At 45.9% G+C, this 22,006-nt stretch overlaps 1 protein-coding gene across 1 annotated transcript; it reads right to left on the minus strand.

Moving 5' to 3' along the window:
• Positions 1–12,642: 12,642 nt before the first annotated feature.
• LOC138265161 (hydroxycarboxylic acid receptor 3-like) lies at positions 12,643–13,578 on the minus strand. Its single transcript, XM_069212709.1, has one exon. The coding sequence runs from the start codon at positions 13,576–13,578 to the stop codon at positions 12,643–12,645; it is 936 nt and encodes a 311-aa protein (XP_069068810.1).
• Positions 13,579–22,006: the final 8,428 nt, after the last annotated feature.

Consider the following 22,006-nt stretch of genomic DNA (forward strand, 5'->3'; position numbering starts at 1 on the left):
TTTATCAGGGACCCAGTGCACTTTCAGTCGAAATTGCACCAGAAGCCAGACAAAAAGTGTGGAGTGGGGGTGACCATATCTAAAGAGGCACTTTCCTACATGACCCCCTCCCAAATGAAATAGGATGAAGCTAACCCTTCCCAGGGAAGTCTTCTTCTTCTAAGTGGAAGACCCTAGAAAGGCCACCTGCATTTGCATGGTCAGTCCCAGGTCTGTGTTCCACTGTAAAGTCCATTCCCTGTAGGGAGATGGAACCTTTTAACAGTTTGGGGTTTTCACCTTTCATTTGCATTAGCCATCTAAGAGGCCTGTGGTCAGTTTGAACTAGGAAGTGAGAACCAAACAAGTTTGGTCTCAGCTTCTTCAGGGACCAACCACAGCAAAGGCTTCCCTCTCAATGACACTCCAACACTGTTCTCTGGGGAGTAACCTTCTGCTAATGAAAGCAACAGGTTGGTTAATTTCATCGTCATTGATTTGGGACAGTACTGCTCCTATCCCATGTTCAGAGGCATCTGTCTGCACAATGAACTGCTTAGAGTAATCTGGGGCCTTTAGAACAGGTGCAGAGCACATTGCTTCTTTCAGGGTGTTAAAAGCCTGTTGACAGCTAACTGTCCAGTTTACATTATTTGGCATCTTTTTGGAGGTAAGTTCTGCGAGGGGTGCCACAATAGTGCCATAGACCTTCACAAATCTTCTGCAATACCCAGTAAAGCCAAAGAATGCACTGGCTTGGGCATGGGGTGTTGGAGCAACCCAGTCCAGAATAGTCTGGATCTTGGTTTGGAGTGGGTGAACTTGGCCTCCACCAACAAGGTATCCCAAGTGTACAATCTGACCCCTCCCTATCTGGCACTGGCTTGTCTTGATAGTGAGGCCTGTAGTTTTCAAAGCCTCATTGACCTTTCTGAGGTGGATCAGGTGATCCTGCCAGGTAGAGCTGAAGACCTCAATATCATCTAGATATGCTGCACTAAAGTCTTCTAACCCAGAAAACACTTTGTTCACCATCCTCTGGAAGGTGGCTAATGCATTCTTCAGACCAAATGGCATAACAGTGAACTGATGATGCCCAGGAGGAGTGGAGAATGCAGATCTTTCTTCTGCTCCTGGAGTCAGGCCGGTCTGCCAGTACCTTGATGTGAGATCAAAAGTACTCAAATATTTGGCTGCTTCTAATCTGTCAATGAGTTCATCTGCCCTTGGAATTGGGTGGGCATCTGTTTTGGTCACTGCATTGAGTCTCCCAAATTGTCCACACAGAACCTCATCTCTTTCTTTCCACCCTGGGAATGAGGTTTGGTGACTAGCACAACTGGCCCAGGGGCTCTCTGAGTGCTCAATAACTCCAAATTCCAGCATCTTGCTGACTTCAGCTTTGATGCTCTTCTTGACATGGTCAGATTGTCCATATATTTTGTTCTTGACAGGTAAACTGTCCCTAGTATCCACTGTCACCATGATGACACTGGTACCAGTGTCTCTAGTGCTTCAACTTGAATCCCATTTATATGAGGCTGTTGTCTGTACTTCTCCAGACTGCTTAGCCAGAAGGCCAGGCCAGCTTCATCTGCGCCACCCTCTGAGACTAAAGGTGCTTCAGTAAGCTCACAGACATGGTCAGGGCCTACTTGGAATCCCATCTGGAGACTTACCACTGCTTTACTGCAGGTTCACTAGAGGCATTCTTTTTGTTAGGGCAGTTAAGATCTCCAGGCAAGTGTCCATGAGCTTTACAGGTATGGCCCAAGCCTTCTTGGGATCCCAATTTTTCTCCTTGTACCCACCCTTGGGTGGGGAAGGGTCTCGGGGCTCACCCTTCTGTGCAGGTTTTTTGGGGCCTTTAGAGAACTTCTTTTTTTTGTCCTTGTTTTGTTTACCCTGTTTCCCTTGTGGAAGCTTTTTGGCCTCTTTCTTGTGGACATCCCCCCACCTCTCCCCCCCCACCAGTGGAAATTTTCGTCACCCTTATTTTGACCCAGTGGTCTGCCTTCTTCCCCAGTTCCTGAGGAGAACGTGGACCTAGGTCTACCAGGTACTGGTGAAACTTTTCCTGAACACAATTACTCAACAGATGCTCTTTCATTACTAAATTGTACAGCCCTTTATAATCATGCACATTGTTACCCTCTAACCAGCCACCTAGTGTTCTCACTGAAAAGTCCACAAATTCAACCCAGGACTGATTCTGGGTATTTCGAGTCTCCCTGAATTTGATGCTGTATTCCTCAGGAGTCAACCCAAATTCCTCAATCAGGGTAGCCTTCATGAGATCATATGAGGCTGCATCAGCCTCATTCAGTGTAAGGAGTCTATCCCCACACTTTCCTTAGAACAGCTCCCAAAGGAGAGTTCTTCAGTACTCTTTCTTAATTCTTTTGGAACCACAGGCCCCCTCATAGGCTGTGAACGATTTGGTGACAGCATCACCTTCCTCATATTTGAGGACAATCCCTTTGGGAATTTTAGGGTCAAAGTGCTCTACTCTATCTCTAGTTATTAAGTTGCTTCTACCTTTCATGGCTGCTGAACCCATTTCCTTTCTTTCCCTCTCTATGGCTAAGATTCTGTCTTCCAGTTCCAGTCTTTTAACCAATTTCTCTAAGAGGGCATCTTGAGTTTTCAGATCAGTGGCCTCAGAATGATGGGCCAGGTCATACTCTGCCAGAAAGTCTGGAGTTGTGCACTGGTAGGGTTTGAGCCTGTTTTGATCGTTTTGATTACTTTACAGAGGGCCCTCAGATTTTTGAGGGATAAAGAAAAGGTAAAGGGGGATGTTGAGAGACACAACCTTGTCCTCTGAGGTACTCATTATTTTACTAATAGTGGGGTCCTTTTTGAGCTAAAGAAAAACCCTAACACAATTTCTTGCAGTCCTGACTAAAGTAAGCTTTTAAGTTTTTACTGTTAAGCTACAGGGACCTAACCAGGGCCCCAACAGTCACTTTTAGAAATTAAGAAAAAAGCTCAGTTCAAAAATGCAAATTAACTAAAGGCATTTTTTGGGGATTTACTTGTGTAGTCACCTGTTGACGAAGTGGTATCAACAAATGCAAAGTTGTAGACCCCACGGCTGTTTCACCAAAGTAGGAAGCTGGCTCTCTACATAGTGTACTAAAATGAAGTATACTGTGCAGAGAATCCAGTGGATCCCCAAAGATGTGCAGAGACAGAAATAGATAGGTCTATAGCTCTATTTGTAGTAGTGTGTGTGAGCAGCTAGGCTTATCAATGAGTTGTGTTAAGCATTTGTTGTATTCATAGAGGCAATACATGAGACACACACTCAAAGAATGAATCTGGGGTCAATTTAGAAAAATAACAGTCGTTTTTGTATATGCTTTGAAACAAAGAACTTCGCTATAAGGTAAGCAGTTTTAAAATTAAAAATACTTTGTTGTTTCAAAATTCTACACTTTTGCAATTTTCAGAGTTCTTCAATGTTACCCTGTAGGGGAGAAACAATGATGAAGTTTTGCAGGTAAGTACACGACTTATAGTCCCAGTCATCAGGGCTTTAGGCTAGCACTGGGGAAGGTTCAGGTTGGTACAAAGGGTGCACCCACAGCAGCGCCAGGGCGACTGGGTGCAGAGCTCAAAGTCAGAGCCCAACGTCAGTCAATGGAGACTGGGGGGAGTCAACGTGCTGCTCCCAGGTAAATGCCAGTGGTGGCAGAGGTTGTTCTCAAGGGTTGAGGCGAGCACTGTCGGGGCCAAAAGGAAGCACCAAACTCACACCCTCAGCAGCACAGGGGTGGCCGGGGTCAGAGTGCCAACACAGCATCAGGTGTCCAATGCTATCAAATGGAGAGAGGGGTATCTGCTGAAGCACTACCCACAGGTGGAAAAAGCAGGGTCTGGGGTCGATCTCCTGGAGTTGAGGTAAGTACAAGGGGAACCACAAAGCAGCACCAAACTTACACTCTCAACGGTATGGGGCGGCAGGGTGCAGAGTGCCAATACAGCGTTGGGCACCCAATGTTATTCAATGGAGAAGATGAGTTCCAGAAACGGACTGCAGGCTCTGGCCAGGAGCCTGGGAGAGGTCAACCCACAGCTGCCCAGACAAGCTGAGATGTCAGGGGTCATAGAGACACCGACGGTTCAGCTCCCCAAGGCCCAGGGGCTCCGGGTGCAGAGGTGTCTTTAGTCGTCGGAATCAGCTTATTAGGCAGGTCACGGTCGGGGAAAGCCCTCAGATTTAGGCTGCAGGCGTCGTTGGGGAGTCCGGCAAGGATCAGCCCATGATGGCTCTTGGTCAGAAGCACCGGGTAACCTTCACTGGACGGGTGGGCCACTTGGACTCTGGCTAGGGGCATCGGGTGCAATGGTCACTTCTGGTGTCTGGTTTTCCAGTTCCTCAGGCAGACTTTCTCTTTTTGATGATGGTTTCTTCTGGACAGGTCAGCGGAGTTCTTGGTATTTTTTGAGGCAGACAGCCCTCCCAAAGCTTTGGAGGTTTTGGGGCTGCAAGATGGTCCTCTTCTGAGTACAGGTTTCTTTGAAGGCTGCAGACAGGCCGGTAGGGGTGGGGCCAAGTCAGTTGGTGCCTTCACTGAGGTTGCAAGAAACTGATTCTAGGGTTCAGGGATGCCCTCTAAATACTAAATTTAGGGGCGTTACACGGAGTGCCAGGGGGTAGCCTATGAGCTTTAAGGTGATTACACTCTTTCTATGACCACTTCCTTTGGGAAATAGCATAGCCCTAACCCTATTGGCCTAATTCCTTCCATGCAAGAAGGACGAATTTAAAAAGTAGTGTCCACTTCAGCTCATGAACCCTAGAGGCAGGACTGGCATGAAGTGGGCACCCCTACTAATATAATTATTTTCCCCTCCAGTCCTGCTGCCAAAAGTGGGGTCAGGAACTGGGGTGTCAACATCCTCCACCATTTGGAGAGGCCTGAGTGGCATTTCAAAGGCTGAAAGGCTTTGAAGCTCCCCGCCCTGGAATGTCCATCCTGCCTGGGAGAGGATGTCACACCTCTGCCCAGAGTAGACCTTTGCTCTAAGCCCTCAAGAGCATTGCCTGTCACCCAAGGGGGCCAGAACTTTGCCTAAGGTGGCTGTACTGGTTTGGACCAGTCAGTGCCCACGCTAGGAGTGGGTAGGTTTTCGGGGGGCACCTCTAAGGGGTCCGCTGAGTGCATGTATTAACAAATCCATCACTGAATTCAAAGATTATTTAATAATATGAGATGTTTGATACCAAACAAACCTATGGTCAGTGAAGCCATTATGTAGCTGGGGAACTCGTAGTGACCAGTGTCCAGCACACATACTTAAAATGGATTCACTGTTCACTTACAGTGTCTGAGAATCAAAAAACACATAGCGGGGACATATTTGCTCATGCAGGTATGCCCTCACATATAATATAATGCACCCTACCCTTAGGGCTGGATGACCTGCCAGATGGGGGACTTACATATATCGCATGCAGTGTAAGGGGACAGGGCACATAGGCTGTGTGCCATGTTGTGTTTTCATTTTGGGTCTACACCAAGACACGCAGTCTGCAAAGAGAGCACTATGTGCTCTTAGGTGAGAGGGTCCCTGAGGGTGGCACAGTCTGTGCTGAAGCCCTCAGGGGCCTTCCTTTAGTACCCCATGCCCTAGGTACCAGTGGTACTATATACTAGGGACTTACAGTGGCAACTAAAGGTTTGCCAATTGGGAAAAACGACTGTGCAGTTTTAGGACAAGAGATATGGCACTGGGGACCTGTTCAGCAGGGACCCAGTGCACTTTCAGTCGAAATTGCACCAGAAACCAGGCAAACTGTGTGAGGGAGGTGACCATGTCTAATGAGGCACTTTCCTACAATGTAATACATTATATAGAGCCATAAAAAGGTCACTAAAAGAAAGAAAAGTGACATTTTAAAAATATCCTTCATAAAGCCTTTTTGTCGTCTTTTAAAGTGAACAATAGGTAAGAGTAAGGAAATGTATCTGTATAGGCTGCAGCACGTAGGAAAGACAATGGAACACTGTGCCTGTAGAGGCACCCAACCTCCAGTGTACCATCTTGCCATGTAGTTGGCAGAGTTCTGTTTTGTCTGGATTCTGCAGACAAGGTGTTTGAGCAGTGAGCTTAGCGTTTCTTTAAAACTCCTATAACCACTTCAGAACCATTTTAATAGTGATTTACTCAGCGTCCTTTAAGCTGGAGAGTATGTTTCTGTAATTTTCTGATTGGAAATGTTTTCCTTTTGTGCAGCTTACTACCTCTTTTTGTAAACTGCCCCGATTGTGGCGGGAGAATGGGCAAAACAGACCCTCACGTATATATAATCTTTGTTTGCCAGATTCTCATAAGCCCAGAAGATTTCACAATAGATCACTCTCCATGTGTACCCTGAGACAGCGTAAGAGGATTTCCCTGTATAGTCAAGAAGAAAGGTGAAAAAGACAAGAATCCCCGGATGGATAGACACCCAAAGCGCAAAGAGCAGCCTCTTCCTTTACTAGTGTCCCTATGTTGCCCTCCCACGGACACCGCGGTTCAGAGATTAAAAAAGAGAAGGCAAGGTGAGAAACAATGTCTTTGTTAACATTGAGGACATTGACAATGAAAAGGGGTGCAACAGCTACTTGATTGTCTTGCAGGGCTCGGATGAAGTTGACTCATATGATGTTGAGGTAAAAGAGGTCATTGATGTCGATGGATTCATCAACCTCGTGACATGGTTCGCATCATGGCACTCTTATGCTGAAAGCATGCAGGCTTCCCTCCAAATCAGATTCTAAGTACTCCAGGGCAGGGCTTATTTACCTTCCAGATTAGCTCCTCAAGTCCTCATACAAGATTCTTCTTCTTCACCTACTGTAAAGCCACCTTCCCAGCCACTTGCAAAGGCACCTCCTTCTCTGCTTCCACTGATAATTCCTGCAAACATTCCTTCAGCCATGTCTTCTTAGCCCCCACAAACGCCTGCACCAAAGACACCTCTAACAAGGTATTCCATATCTTGTTTCTCATATATCAGAGCTCGGCAAAGGTCTAGGTTAAAGTCAAGGTATAATGGTCACAGATACTGTGCATGGTCTCCCAGATGGTCTTGTTCAAAATGTAGATGGGAATCCATATCCCAGTCAAGGTCATTATTCACCTACTCTTATAGACTCTCGTCCAGCATGAATATCTCCTTTGGATGACATTAGTACCTTCCAGAAGATCCTTATAAGATGTTCAAACAATTTGAAACATTTGGCTAAAACTTAGCTGCAATTGTCCTCTAGTACATAGTCTACAGAAAATGTAATTTGCAAATTTACGTTTTAAAATTATTGTAGTTAAGGATTTTCCTGAATGCATAAAGAAAGTTTATTCCCCCATGATGATATCTTCACCTCGATGCAAGTTGAATATAATCCTTTCAAATTTCATGGGCCATCCATTTTAGCCTATGCATAAGAGTTCCTACAACACTTAGGGGGTGATTCTAAGTCTGGCAGGCGGCGGAGGCCGCCCGCCAGACTTCCCCCTCCAAAATACCGCTCTGCGGTCGAAAGACCGCTGAGGGTATTTTGGGTTTTGCACTGGGCTGGCGGGCGACTGCCAAAAGGCCGCCCGCCAGCCCAGTGCAAAACACCCTTCCCACGAGGACGCCGGCTCAGAATTGAGCCGGCGGAGTGGGAAGGTGCGACGGGTGCAGTTGCACCCGTCGCGAATTTCAGTGTCTGCAAAGCAGACACTGAAATTCTTTTTGGGGCCCTCTTATGGGGGCCCCTGCAGTGCCCATGCCATTGGCATGGGCACTGCAGGGGCCCCCAGGGGCCCTGCGACACCCCATACCGCCATCCTGTTCCTGGCGGGAGAACCGCCAGGAACAGGATGGCGGTATGGGGTGTCAGAATCCTCCATGGAGGATTCATTTGGGCAGCGGAAAACCGGAGGGAGACCGCCGGTTTTCCACTTCTGACCGCGGCCGAACCGCCGCGGTCAGAATGATCAGCGGGGCACCGCCAGCCTGTTGGCGGTGCCCCCGTCATTTTAGCCCTGGCGATCTTGGACCGCCAGGGTTAGAATGACCCCCTTATTATGGAAAGTTTTTTTCCTTGTCTCTATAGCCTCTGCATGCAGGGTTAGTGGAATTCAGCCTCTTTCCTCTCACAAGCCTTTCACAATTATTCACAGTAATAGGGTAGTGATGAAAACATACCCAAATTCCTCCCTAAAGTGGTATCAGACTTTCATGTCAATTAAATTATTACTTTACCTAACTATGATTATAATCTCTTCTCTCCAACAGAAAGGTCCTTCCACACTCTTAATGTGAAAAGGGTGTTAAAGTTTTATCTGGACAAAATTAAGGACTTGAGAATGGTCAAACAATTTTTTATAGATTGTTTATAAACTATGGTATATTGCAGACAGGTTTTGATACATCCAAACAATCTTTATCTAGATAGATAGTTGCTTGCATGCTCCTGTGCTACCAGAAATTTAACAAAACTTACTGCTGCATGATGGGGAAATATTCCAGTATCTGATATGTGCAAGGCAGCAACCTAGAGATCTGTTCACACCTTTACCAGACACTATGGCCCTCATTACGATCTTGGCGGTTTTTTCGTAAGACCGCCGTAAGTCGTGGGTGCCGAAAGACCGCGGCAGTCTTAAGACTGCCCTATTATGGCTGATTTCGGAATTCTGACCAAAATCGGGCAGAATTCCAACACCAATCGTGCTGGCGGTCAGCGGTGAAGAGGCAGTTCCACCGCCAGCACCACCACGCCAAAAGGACGTTGCGTGCCTTATTACAACATGTAATACGGCATGGCAGTGTCCTGATGGCGGGGTGCTGCCGGCAGTGGAAGCGCTGGGACCTGTCCCCTCCTGGACGACCTCCTCGACGGATGAGGTAAGTGGATCGTCCGACAGATGAGTGGGTGTGTGGGTGTGCGTGTATGAGTGTGTGAGTGCATGAATGTCGTGAATGTGAGGGGAGGGGAGGTGTTTGTGGGTGCGTGTCCGTGTGTGTGTGTGAGTGATTGTGGACAGGGTGAGGAGGTGTGTGAGTGTTTGTGGATTGGGGTGGGAGTGTGTGTGTGTAAGTGGATTGGGGTGGAGGTGTGTGAGTGTTTATGGATTGGGGTTGGTGTGCATGAGTGTAAGTGGATTGGGGTGGGGTGTGTGTGAGTGTTTGTGGATTGGGGGTAGGAGGTGCGTGTGTGTAAGTGGATTGAGGGTGTGTGGTGTGTGAGTGTTTGTAGATGGGGGAGTACATGAGTGTGTGTGTGCGGGTATGAGCGATTGAGTGCGTGAGTGCGATTGAGCAGATGGAAGGGGTGAGTGTGTGTATGCATGTGTATGTAAGTGGACGGGGAGGGGGTGAGAGTTTGTGTCTGTGGATGGGGGTGCATGTTTGCGTGAGTAAACGGGCAGAGCGGGTGTGTGTGTGGACGGGGAGAGCGGGTGAGTGTGTGTATGTAGTGCAGGGGGAGGGGGTGTGAATATATGTATGCGCTGGAGGGTGATGTGGGGGGAGTAAATACATGCGTAAGTGTGGTGTTTGTGTAGGTATGTTAGTGTGAATGGGGGTGTATGACGCGAGTGCGTGGGTGAATGGGGGTGTATTTGTTTGGGTGTGGGAGTATGTGGGTGCATGTGTGTGGGTATGTGGACATGTGTGTGGGAGTATCCTGATGACAGGAATGCAGATTCCTGTCGCCGGAGTACCAGACCGCCAGCTTTTTCTGGCAGTGCGACTGACTGAAAAATGCTGGGGTCTTCTGTGTCGTAATACCACTAGCAGTATTACGGCATCCGCCGGGCCGGAGGTGCTCACGTCCTGCTTTGTGGACCATGAAAAAGCGACGGGACGGGCGGAGTAAGACCGCCAGACTCGTAATGAGGGCCTATGTCTTGATTCTTGCTATAGAGCAGATGTCCAAGAGGGGCATGCTTCTTTGAGAAGTCTCTTTGCTTACATTTGATACCTTTTGTCTCTTCCCTTGTGGCTTAGGGGATGAGCTAGTCATTCTATTCAGTGCCTATGATTATCAATGGAAACCCCCTAAATGAGAAGGAATGGTTTATCACCTGTAATCCTAGTTCTCCTTCAGGGAATTCTCCATTGAAATCATAAACAACCATTCCCCCTCCCCAGTGGAAGAGATATATTTTTGTTTATACCTTCTTGTTACCTATTGCATTAAACAGAACTGAGGCACATGCCACCTACAGGCCTTGATGGGGCACTGGTGTTCAGGGGGAACCTTAAAGGCACCGTATTCTATTGTCTTTCTTGCAGTCTATCCAGTTACATAGCCCCAACCTTAACTATCATTAACTTTAAAAGAAAACTAACAGGCTGAAAGATGTTTTTAAAAATTACTGTTCTTTCTTCTAGTGACCTTTTTAAGGTTTGATGTGATTTCTCCATCTTTTAAAGTAAAATAATGGAAAGATGTTTAGGTTGTAAATTATGTTTCTGTGTCACATGTACTTCCCGGCCTTTTCAAAGTAAGGTATAGGGGCAACTCAAAATGTGACTTTGGAAGAAGTGCTCCAAGGCCCCCACACATGGGCGGGACTAGTCAGTGCTTATGATTAGAAATGGAGATTTTCCTGAAGGAGACGTAAGCATGCCACAGGAACGAAGTATGGAGGAAATGCCATCAGACGTGTGCCATTGCTAGAAATACACTATTGTATGTGGGTTGTTTTTAGGTCGAGCGCGCAAGCGAGTTCACCTGTTGTAAGTATTGTGGCCTTTTAACCACGGCCATCTCACTCCCATCACTTTCATTCGTTCCTAGGCTTTGCTTTTCAAAAATCACTTGATGTCATTGGTAAATGTTTTACGTTGATCCCACCTTGAGGCTGTTTTTTTCACGCATTGCAGACTGCCCCTGTTATATGGATTATTGCACGATTGCCGATATGCTTCAGCAGGGGCAAGCTATTTTTTCTTTTGTCTCTCCCCTTCATGCTGCATGTCGGGCATGTCGCTCACAGCGAAAACAGACACAACAGAATGAACTCAATTGACGGGATTGGAGAGCTGGTCACATTGTTCACAGCTATCTTATCAGAGTAATTTCTTGTGGCTCTCCCCTTAAAAAACTTGAAACTGGTAAATGCTTTACGTAAAACAGAAACAAGCTAAAGCGTCTGTCCCGGCAAAGCGGGAGAACTGATACCACAATATTTACTGCACTCAGGAAACTCGCCCCATAATGCTTTGCAGGACATTATTTTTATAAAATATATTTGCTCATAACTCAGCCTGTGGTGGTCCTAGGACAATGGGACAAACGTTCAGCACGACACACTCTTTCTGTCTATGTGCTCTCATTGCTGGAACTTTTGTTTTATAGCTGGGAATAGCTTGTGTTTTAAGGGCCTTGTTTGTAATATCATTGCTATAGGCTTACTACCCCTGAAGATGTGTAATGCACTACGCCTTCTAGGGGCTAAATATATGGTTACAATGCTTCACTTTCTGCCATTTTCTCTTTGCATGGTTATGCCCTTTAGGGGCTGACTATGTTGTAATATGACCAAGTTTTTTACAAATGCTATTTGTATTGTGGTGTCCTATGGGTGCTGTTCTAAGCATTACATTCATCAACAGTCCCATAATGCTTGTAGGGCATTACTTTTACAAACGTTTTTGCTCATAACTCAGCCTGCGGTGGTCCTAGGACAATGGGACCACCTTCCAAACATTGACCACAATATGTTCTTTCTGTCAAGATCATCTTTGGGTCCCCACGCTATGTTAGTGGGGACTCAAAAATAAGAACCCCTACCACCATTCATTTTCCTTTTTAAGCTCTCTCATGACTGGAAGTTTTATTTTATAGCTGGGAGAAGTTATGTTTTATGTTTCTTGTTTATAATATATTTGTAATAGACTTGTTATCCCTGAAAATGTGTAATGTACTATGCCCTCTAGGAGCTACATATATGGTTACACTGGATTACTTTCCCCATTCTTTTTTCATGTGGTTATGCTCTCTAAGGGCTGACTGTATGGTTACATGACCATGTTTCTTCCAAATGCTATTTTTATTTTGGTGTCCTCCAGGGGCTGTTCTGGGCATTGCAATCAACATACTATAGTATTTGTGGCATGAAAACTCGCCCCATAATGCATTGGCGTGTCTGGGGGGACTCTCATAAGATGCAAATGTCACCCCTGCAGTGACTTTGAGCATTGGGGTTGCCCCCATGTTCTTAGGCATATCTGCTGCAGCCAACCAACATGAGTGGGAGAGTTACTGCAGAAGCGTGGAACCTCTTTAACCATCTCAGTGATACTATTCAGTTCCTTCTGTGCCCTGCTCTGGACGCGGAAATTAGGAGAGTATCGGCAGAGGAGGGGAGTACAATGTGGTCCAAGTCCACCAGTACACTCACTATGAACAGTTGCAGGATCCCTAAAGATTCCATGGGATAATATTGCCCCCTTCAACCTTCTTCTTGTGGGATTGAGAATAAGGGTGCCCTGTTTGCGAGGCTATGTTCTTTGCAGGGCCTGTATCACTCAGTCTCATGCTAACAGCTCTGAGGATCACCTGTGAAGTACAGGTCGGTGGCCACCGCAGATTTTGGGGGAGTTAGGACCAAATGCTTTTCTATCAAAGAAAATCTTTAACCTTGATTGTCTTGTATTTGATTTGCTCATCGGTTCCTACATTTCCTGATAAAGTTGGGGATAAAACTGCTATTCAGTGTACTTCGAAATGTGGGACTTGAGAAGTAAAACACCAATGGATTGATGACGCTGTTTAAGTAGGTGAAAGAAAGTGAGATAACGAACACTACGCAAGCTGTCTGAAAAGCATCACATTTGTTTAAAGCTTTGGATAAACTGACTGCAAAAGTGGCCAGTGCGCTGGGGAGGAAGCAGACAATGAACTCAAAAGACACGATGGTGACCGACCTGACCGCTCTTTGCATAGTGCCCTGCCTGTCTTCCCTGTGACTTCTTAGCTCACACACAATAGACCAGGTACAGAACAGTATGATCCCCAGGGGCACAATGGTCTCAGCCATGAAGAAGATGTTGTGCCAGATTTGGATCGAGCTAAAGTTCCTGTTGAGGTTGAAGCTCTCACATAGAGTGGTGTTTGCGATTTCTCCATCTATCAAATGGGTCTCCGCCAAAATATAGACTGTCATGGCCATGAGCAGAACCCATATCACAACAGCAAACCCTATGGCTTTCTTCTTTGTGGTGCTGTTGATCTTGTGGAAAGGATGCACCACTTTAAAGTATCGATCGACTGCTACTACTGTCAGGAAGAAGATGCTTCCACCTCGGTTGAGGGAGACCATAAACAGCATGATCCGGCATGGGATATCACCAAAGTACCAGTTGTTGCCTTTCAAGAAGTAATGAGCCCGGAAGGGGAGGCAGAAGATGAGGAGGAAGTCGGCCAGGGACAAGTTGAAGAGATAAATGGTGCTGGGCTTCCATGATGTGATGCGGAAGCAGAAGATCCAGAGGGCAACTCCGTTGCCAAGTAAGCCGATTCCAAACTCAGCCAGGAGCACTGCAGCTAAAGCAACCGACTGCTGGGTTTCCACAAAGAGGCAGGATGCATTCAGGTTCATAGTTTCTGAAACAAAGCAAAAGGATGGGTGAATGCAACATTTGCAGTGATTTGGTATTGATTACGTGACGCTGTGTATCAGACAGCTGTACTCCACAAAATACTGCGTTTCAATGGAAATGGACAGTGCAATTACTAGACTGACTGGAGTTTTCAATTGATGTTATTGGGACACTTGATGTCCAACCCTCCTTCAACATGCACCAGAGCAAAAATGGCAGTCGCTGCCCCTCCCACTGAAAAGCACAGAGGCGAGGTGAACCAATGTCAAGACTAAAAATATACTGCGAGCCAGGTCACCAGTCCAACTTTCTAGAAATATGCAGTGTGGCACAGCCAGGTACCTCTTCCAACTTTTCTTTGCCAGGGTTGGTAGAAAGGTAATTGTTATCCACTAAGGAGATACTTTGGGCCCTATATTAATTTGTTGCAAAGCTGATGCTAAGTACAAGAGAGCAAGGGTACATGATTGTAAAATTGACTTGCCTTAACCCGCTTAAAGGTAGTTTTGCGAACAGCCTATTGGTGTTCCAATGCAGAGGCATACACTCCCTTTGGGAATAATACTTTACCTTCTTATTGGGAGCATGATGCTCACTGGGTGTAGCTGGTTTGTACATAGAAAGTAAAGGGCACAGAGACATGTATGAGCATTGAGGAACAGCCATTTAAGTGGAATATCTCTTGCCAATGCTCTAATACCACACACTAGTTTAGTAGCCTCGGCCAAGATTATTTAAGCTAGAATTTGAGACTGAGGCACAGAGCACAGTTATAAACACGACCCATTAACATCACTCATATTTTGGAGTTAAAACCTCTTTCAGAGCTGAGCTAGATTCGAAAGCAGTGCCTCTTCCAACATAATCTTCCAGCTAAAGGAAGGCTTGCTTTCCAGTCTGCAGTTTATACACCTAAACATCTTTCTGGTTTGATCTGTCTACCATCTCCTCTCCTTAGGTTCTTCTTCCTCTAAGGTATCACAACAGTGTGTGCACTTTACTGAGTTTGCGGTATGCATAGCAGACTGTTGCTTGGAAGCAATCTGTTGTCGTTAGGACAGATTTTCCATTCTTTGATTATTAGAGGGATACAATAGGGTCTTGGAGGATGGCTCGCAGCATTTTTACATCATGTCTTATGTTCTGTCACTGCAGTCAGTAAATAAGAAAATTTCATGTGTAAAACGATGAATAATGTTTGTTGCTCCTAATCATAAATATATGTTATCCTGCTCCAGTTTTGAAGGGTCAGCATTTTATTGCACTTCGATTCTTTTACAAATGAGTCGAATAATAATGCTTAATTGTCCTAGAAGTATTATAACATATTTGCCACGGATCCATCCTTACTTTAATTTGCTGTTTGCATAAAGAGTTCTGCAGTGGAACCCAGTCCAGGCGATAGGTGCTCACCACAATACTTACTCCATTCATCTTCTTCTTCATCTCAGTCCTTGCTACAGAAGTGAACCATCACCCCAGAGACAAGTAAAACTCTTCTTTCTTATTGATAAAATAATGTACTCCCCGTTTATTAGACATAGAGGGACTCAAGGATCAAGCGATGAATCTTGCAGAAAATATCGAAATGTGACGTTTTCCCATTAAAGATTTTTAGATCGATATAGGTATAAAATGTACCTTTTGCCAGGCCCTGCACCCATTCCCCATCCTCACACAGTCTGGCTGCCTTGTCTCTTTTTTGCATCCGTTCTCAGAGACTACAACTAAGACAGAATGCAATGACATTTTTCCTAGTATGAGAGACATTTGTCCTAGTATAAGACTAAGGCCCTCATTCCAACCCTGGCGGTCTCTGACCGCCAGGGCGGAGGGCAGCGGAAGCACCGCCAACAGGCTGGCGGTGCTTCCTGGGCCATTCTGACCGCGGCGGTAAAGCTGCGGTCAGAAAAGGGGAACAGGCGGTTTCCCGCCGGTTTTCCCCTGGCCCAGGGAATCCTCCTGCTTGCCGCCAGCCTGTTTCTGGCGGTTTTCACCGCCAGAACCAGGCTGGCGGGAACGGGTGTCGTGGGGCCCCTGGGGGCCCCTGCACTGCCCATGCCACTGGCCCTAACAGGGCCCCACAAAGATTTTCACTGTCTGCTTAGCATTCGGAGCCGCCTTCCTCGTTGCAGGGGCTTTCCCGCTGGGCCGGCAGGCGGCCTTTTGGCGGTCGCCCGCCGGCCCAGCGGGAAAGTTGGAATGGCCGCCGCGGTCATTCGGCGGTGACCGCATGGCGGGCGGCGACCGCCACCCGCCGCGGTCAGAATGACCGCCTAAGTCCTCATTTTTTCATTTACATTATTTATGTTATCAGTTTCTAATATTTTAGTTATTGTAAGAACTTTTCACGCCCACACTTGATCCTGCAACTATGCCGCATACTCCCTCACAAGTTAGTGAACCTGAACATGTACGTGAGCCACGCCTATCTGATATAGACCAACCTAAAAATAGTGCTAAGAAAAACAGGCAACCTGCAGGCAGTAGGAAAAAAGTTGTGCCTCCTTCACCGGCTCTAGCCCAGGCACACCTAAGGGATCAGCTGCCTGACTTGTCACAATCAGTGCTTAGCGATGGGGTGATGTCCGATTCCTATAGGCAATTTATGGATTAATTTTTATGTAAGGTTAAGGGACTTCTAAAAGTGCCCCTAACTCCAATCTGCATCCATCTAGCAGCTATAGAGAAGGAACTGGCTGATGGTAGGAAGGTCCAGGTTCTGCCTGTTGTCACTAACCCCACTGTAATTAGGGATTAGGATCTAGGGTTGAGGAGCTTCCCATACCCTGTGCGCAGGTGATGCCCCACAACATAATGCACCCAAAGATTAGAATACTCGCTGAGCCCTCTACTCAAGGACCGGGGAGGGATGGTATAGAATGTATCAAGTCATGTCCTCCAGTACTTTCTGGTAGCCAAGGTTGCAACAAGGATGATCATGTCGCTGATAACGATCCTCACCCCTAATCCCACTAATCCTAGAGGGAACCTTAAATTGCCAGTTATAAATCTTCCACCGGTTTCTTGTCTATATGCAGTAGTTCTAACCTGAGTACCACATCTCAGAGAAGGCGAAAGTGAATCATATGATGGCTTTTATAATAAAATTCTGGGGTGGTTAGTGTGGTTTAGAAGTTACTCCTTGTGCAATCCAGTAACTTGCTATATGTGAGAAGAGTAGCATGGATTGGCCCAGAGAGGGTGGACCTAGATGGTGACTGTGTCATCATTAACTTTAGATCCTCATCTCTGGCCCAACGTGTCCTATTTGGCGGGGCTCGTAAACTGTCAGCAGGGACCTGTATAGAGACCTATTCTCTAGACTCCTTTTATCAGTCCTTTACTGACCAGAATTCAAATGTTTATTGTCACATGCAAAGGGAGTTCATAGCGCCTACACATCCTGTGCTCTGCCCCAATCAGAGGAGGTATGATGACCACTTTTTAATACTAACATATTGTGTTGACAGTCTGGCAGGGGTTCATTGACTGCCAGATGAAGAGCAGTATAAAACTTCTAGGCTGTAAAGGCTGGGGATAGAAGTGAGAGGTCGTGCCTTTCCCAATGTTGAGAGAGGAGCCAGTAGGACCTCTGCTTACCATATTATTAAACAGGGAGATTGGTTCCAGCAATGTAAGGATGAGAGGGGGACCCCCATGGCTATGGGTAAGCCCACAAATGTAGGACAGTGTCCCAGCAGAGGAAATGAATGCCTCACAACAGATTCCAACGGGGTGGAGCAGCAACCTGATATAAATGTGAACCACACTATATTCAGTGCAGGTTATGACGTAAATCAAGATAGACCAACAATCAAGGGGGCTTTAATGTTATTGACACCACAACTTAAAATATAGGCACTGAGGGGATCTCATGCATGCCCATGCACAATTAAAGGATAAGCGCAGAGAGGGGAGGGAAAGTGGTACAGTTTTGGAATGCCGGACTAAGCTTATATCATGGAAAGTTGCAGGCCTGGTTTCCAAACAAATCTGTCCAGAGTGGTGCAAGTTCATTGACCAGTTCGACTTTTGTTTATTTCAAGAGACATGGTCCCTACAACCCTTCCATCCTGTAGGCTATGGTAATTTCTCAAGGAAAGCCATAACAGAAGGGAAGGGAAGGCCCTCGGTGGCCTTACTTCCTGGATAAGAACAGCGTTGTTAGGTGGGCTGAGCGAGATTCAGGTGGATTCTCCAGATATACCGTGTGTTTGTTTAACAGTCCACCAAGGCAAAATTTATCATTTTTACAATGTTTACTGCAGGTCTGCTGAGTGCAATGAGGAGCCATCAGTCCTTGAACATCTAAATGTACATTTAGCCTTACTGCCTACTAAAGCTAGGAAAATTGTGGAGGGAGATTTTAACTGCCAATTTGAACCGTTGAGCGTAGTGTTTCAGTTTTTAACGACAGATGAGGACATCCCATGGCTAATACCAGCCCTGGTAATTCCACCATAAAGAAATGGACACCTACTGCATTTAAAATTAATGCACTTAGCTTAAGCCAAGGGCTTTGTGTTTGTAATGGCAGAACCAGTTCTGATAAGGTGGGCTCGCATACTTTTAACTGCATTAATGCCACTGGCCTCATTGATTATATTTTGCTGGACATTAAGTTATGGCTGCACCTAGAGGATATGATAGTCATACAACAACAGGATAGAGAATACAATGCCCTGGCACTCAAGCTTAACTCAAATGTTAAAGGCCATTTTGATACACAGGAGAGCTGCTAAATAGTAGATTAAGAGTGATCAGCAATGGATGCAGAATTAAATGGAGCAGTACGGAGAACTCACTGGAGACTATTAGCTAGATCTATGGCTTGGTGGCTGATAGCATGGAGAGGATGGTGTCTTCATCCGTGGCAGGGCATCTCCAAGGACAGATTACAGAGATCCATAATGGGATGTTTGAAAAAATGAGAAACGTTTTCTACGTTGAGGCCGGTCGAAAGGTTAAAAGGAATTATCCAGCGACCTAGTATAAAGTATTTTGTAGAGAAGCCAAGTCCAACTTGGTTGCAGCTAAAAAAAATAAAGATAGAGCACTAATACAAGTTGTAAGGAGTGCCCATAAAAAGGCTCTTTATATAGCTAAAAAGGACTGGCAGTGGGAAAGGTGGGAGAGCCTGTTAGTAGCGGCCAAGAAGAACAACCATCATGCCTTTTGGAATTTGGTATCCTTTGGAGGCAGGGAAGGGCCTTGATCCATCAAAACTAATATTTCAGTCAGTGACTGGCTAGCACATTTTTCAAGCCTATATTTGCACCCGGAAGTACTGACAGTTGCTACTAGTGACACAGCAAGACAAGGAGCTGAGGGAAAACCATTACTGAGTACAAGAGAGGCAGAAGCATGCATAGAGGACATCCAGATTGGCATCTCTGTTCCTGGGCCTGACTTTATTGGTTACGAAATTTCAGCTCAGGAAATATCTCTAGCCATTAAGGGCATTGTATCTAATAAAGCGCTGGGATCAGATAAAATCCTTGGGGACCTATTAAATGAGATTGATATATGGAGTTCTTATTTTTCAACCCTGTTTTCCACCCTACTGAAAGGGGCACCATTGCCCCCGACGTGGGCTGGGGCAGAAATTATCCCTGTATATAAAAAGGGTCCCAGTGAAAAGCCAGCCAATTACAGACCTATTAGTCTTCTCGATAGCTCACAAAAGCTCTTTTGCAGAGTTGTACTTGGTAGACTGCAGAAAAGTCTGGCCGAAAAGGATATTTTGTCCCTATTGCAGGCAAGCTTTCGAGAGGCCACAGGCACGATTGATCAGGTATTCAGGCTCCAGATGTTATACTGGAAAGTGGTCACCATGGGGGGAGTGGGCACCTGTATGTCATGTTTGTGGACCTCTGTTCCGCTTTTGATTTAGTACCCACTCGACCCTTTGGCGGGTTCTGCGAGAAATGGGGGTACCAAGTTGTCTACAAGATACTATTGTGAGGCTGCATAAAAACAACTTTGCGCAGGTCAGGTGTGGACAGCCGGTGAGCTAACAGACCCGTTTCCTATAAGTAGAGGGATCAGACAGGGGTGGGTACTTTCTCCCACATTATTTTCACTTTTTATCAATGGTCTTGTTAACTTATTAGAACAGAGCTATAATGACTCTCCAAAGCTGGCAAACCTGAGGATTCCGGCCCTCATGTTTTCCAACAACACCTTTCTCCTCTCTAAGGGCCAGATGTATGAAAAACATTTGCACTCGCAAACGGTGCAAATCGGAAAATTCTGCCGTTTGCTAGTGCAAAAAAGTGGTCTGCGATGCATGAAAGGCATTCGCAGACCACAAATAAGAAATCGCTAAAATTGCGATTTCTTGCGTTGCGACCTGGTTTTGCGAGTCGCAATTTGCGATTCACAAAATCCACATCGCAAGGCGATGCTGCAAAAAATCGCAAATTGCGATTTTTCACAGAATGGCATTTTGCACATGCAAAATACCATTAAACTAAACCAGGTGGTAACCCGGTGCAAAATTTTAAAATGCATTTAAAATGCATTTTTAAATTGAACATGTAAAGCACACATGCCCTTTTGGCATGTGTGCACCTTACATGTCCCCCAAAATATTTTTGGGGTGCAGCAGAGGGGGCCTTAGGCCCCCAGGACCCTGGGCTTTTGCATTTCCAAAATTGCGATTTCTAGTTCAGAAATGCAAAAAATTCACAGCTATGGGCCAACAGGCCCATAGCTGCGAATAGGGCCGGTATCGCAATTTGAGATTCGGTAATAGCATTTGCGATTTTTAAGAAATCGCTATTACCGAATCCCAAATGTGATACATGGCACTTTGCGAGTCGAAAATAGCGATTTCTTAAAAATCGCTATTTCCGAATCGCAAAGGGCCGTGATGATACATCTGACCCTAAGTCTCCTATGGGCCTCCAAAAGCTCCTGAATTGCTTCAAGAAATTCTGGATAGAGCGGGCCTAGAAATTAATGCCGGGAAGACCAAGTATATGATACTGAACCCAGGTCACTTGTCTAGGGCTAACCGGACACTAGCAAGGATTCCCCTTGAGAGAGTGCATACCTTCACTTGTCTGGGTATTACGCTAACTGAACATTTAGGATAGCAGACCCACATTATTCAATTTTTTAAGAAATCGCTATTACCGAATCGCAAATGTGATACATGGCACTTTGCGAGTCGAAAATAGCGATTTCTTAAAAATCGCTATTTCCGAATCGCAAAGGGCCGTGATGATACATCTGACCCTAAGTCTCCTATGGGCCTCCAAAAGCTCCTAAATTGCTTCAAGAAATTCTGGATAGAGCGGGCCTAGAAATTAATGCCGGGAAGACCAAGTATATGATACTGAACCCAGGTCACTTGTCTAGGGCTAACCGGAAACTAACAAGGATTCCCCTTGAGAGAGTGCATACCTTCACTTGTCTGGGTATTACGCTAACTGAACATTTAGGATAGCAGACCCACATTATTCAACGTAGGTTAAAACTCGAGCAAGCGTTGGGAGGCATGATCAAGATGACAATTAACTCCCCATGTCAGCCTGTACACCCACCCCTGCAGGTATACCATCATCAAGCCCTGGGGACGGCTACCTGTGGAGCAGAGCTGTGGCGTTATCTAGAAGCGTCTACCCTAGATTTAGTGGAGAACCGATTCATGTGCTTATTGGCTAATATACCTATTAGTACCCCCTTACCGCCCCTGAGACTAGATTTTGGGGTGAGAGCCCTATCGGACAAAACAGGGCTACTTCCAATCCTTTATTGGAGAAGGATTTGGGCTACCCCAGAACTCCATCTATATTGTGAAGGCCTTCAAGATTTTTTAGCCTTGCAGGCTCTCAAAACATACCCTAGATCAAGCATGTGAAAGCCATGCTGGAGGAGATTGGGTTGATGACTATGTGGAGTACTCTGAGAAAGGCAAAGTCGATACCCAAGGCCAATATAAAAATAGCCCACTGGCAGTACAGAGACTCCCTAATATATTGTCGGGCAAGCCAAGGTCCATTGATTGATGCTTTTCTCACAGCTAAGGATTTCTACTTCAGAGAAGATTTCTTGGATGAGCTAGAGCCCCCCCAGCCAGGCGTTTATTTCTGCTATTCCGCTACAGGACTCTACCCCTTCATTTGTTTACTGCAAAATCGGCCAAAACCAGACAGGGGTTGATTGTAAGTGCCCGGCCTGTGGTGTTTCTGAAGAAACCACTCAGCACGTATTGCTTTTTTGTCCTGCCTACAAGGTCAGTAGGTGTTGTTGGATACTCTCGCCTTGTCGGAACTGGGGTATTTGAGAGTATAAAGTTGCATTTAGGATGCTGAAAACAGATTTGAGTAAGCCATTGATTTATGCGCTTACTCGATTTTTGATGGCTATTTGGAGAGCGAGGGCTAAGATATGTGCCTCCCATGAGAATCAAGTCAA

This window comes from Pleurodeles waltl, chromosome 11, assembly GCF_031143425.1.
Source record: "Pleurodeles waltl isolate 20211129_DDA chromosome 11, aPleWal1.hap1.20221129, whole genome shotgun sequence".
Taxonomy (NCBI): domain Eukaryota; kingdom Metazoa; phylum Chordata; class Amphibia; order Caudata; family Salamandridae; genus Pleurodeles; species Pleurodeles waltl.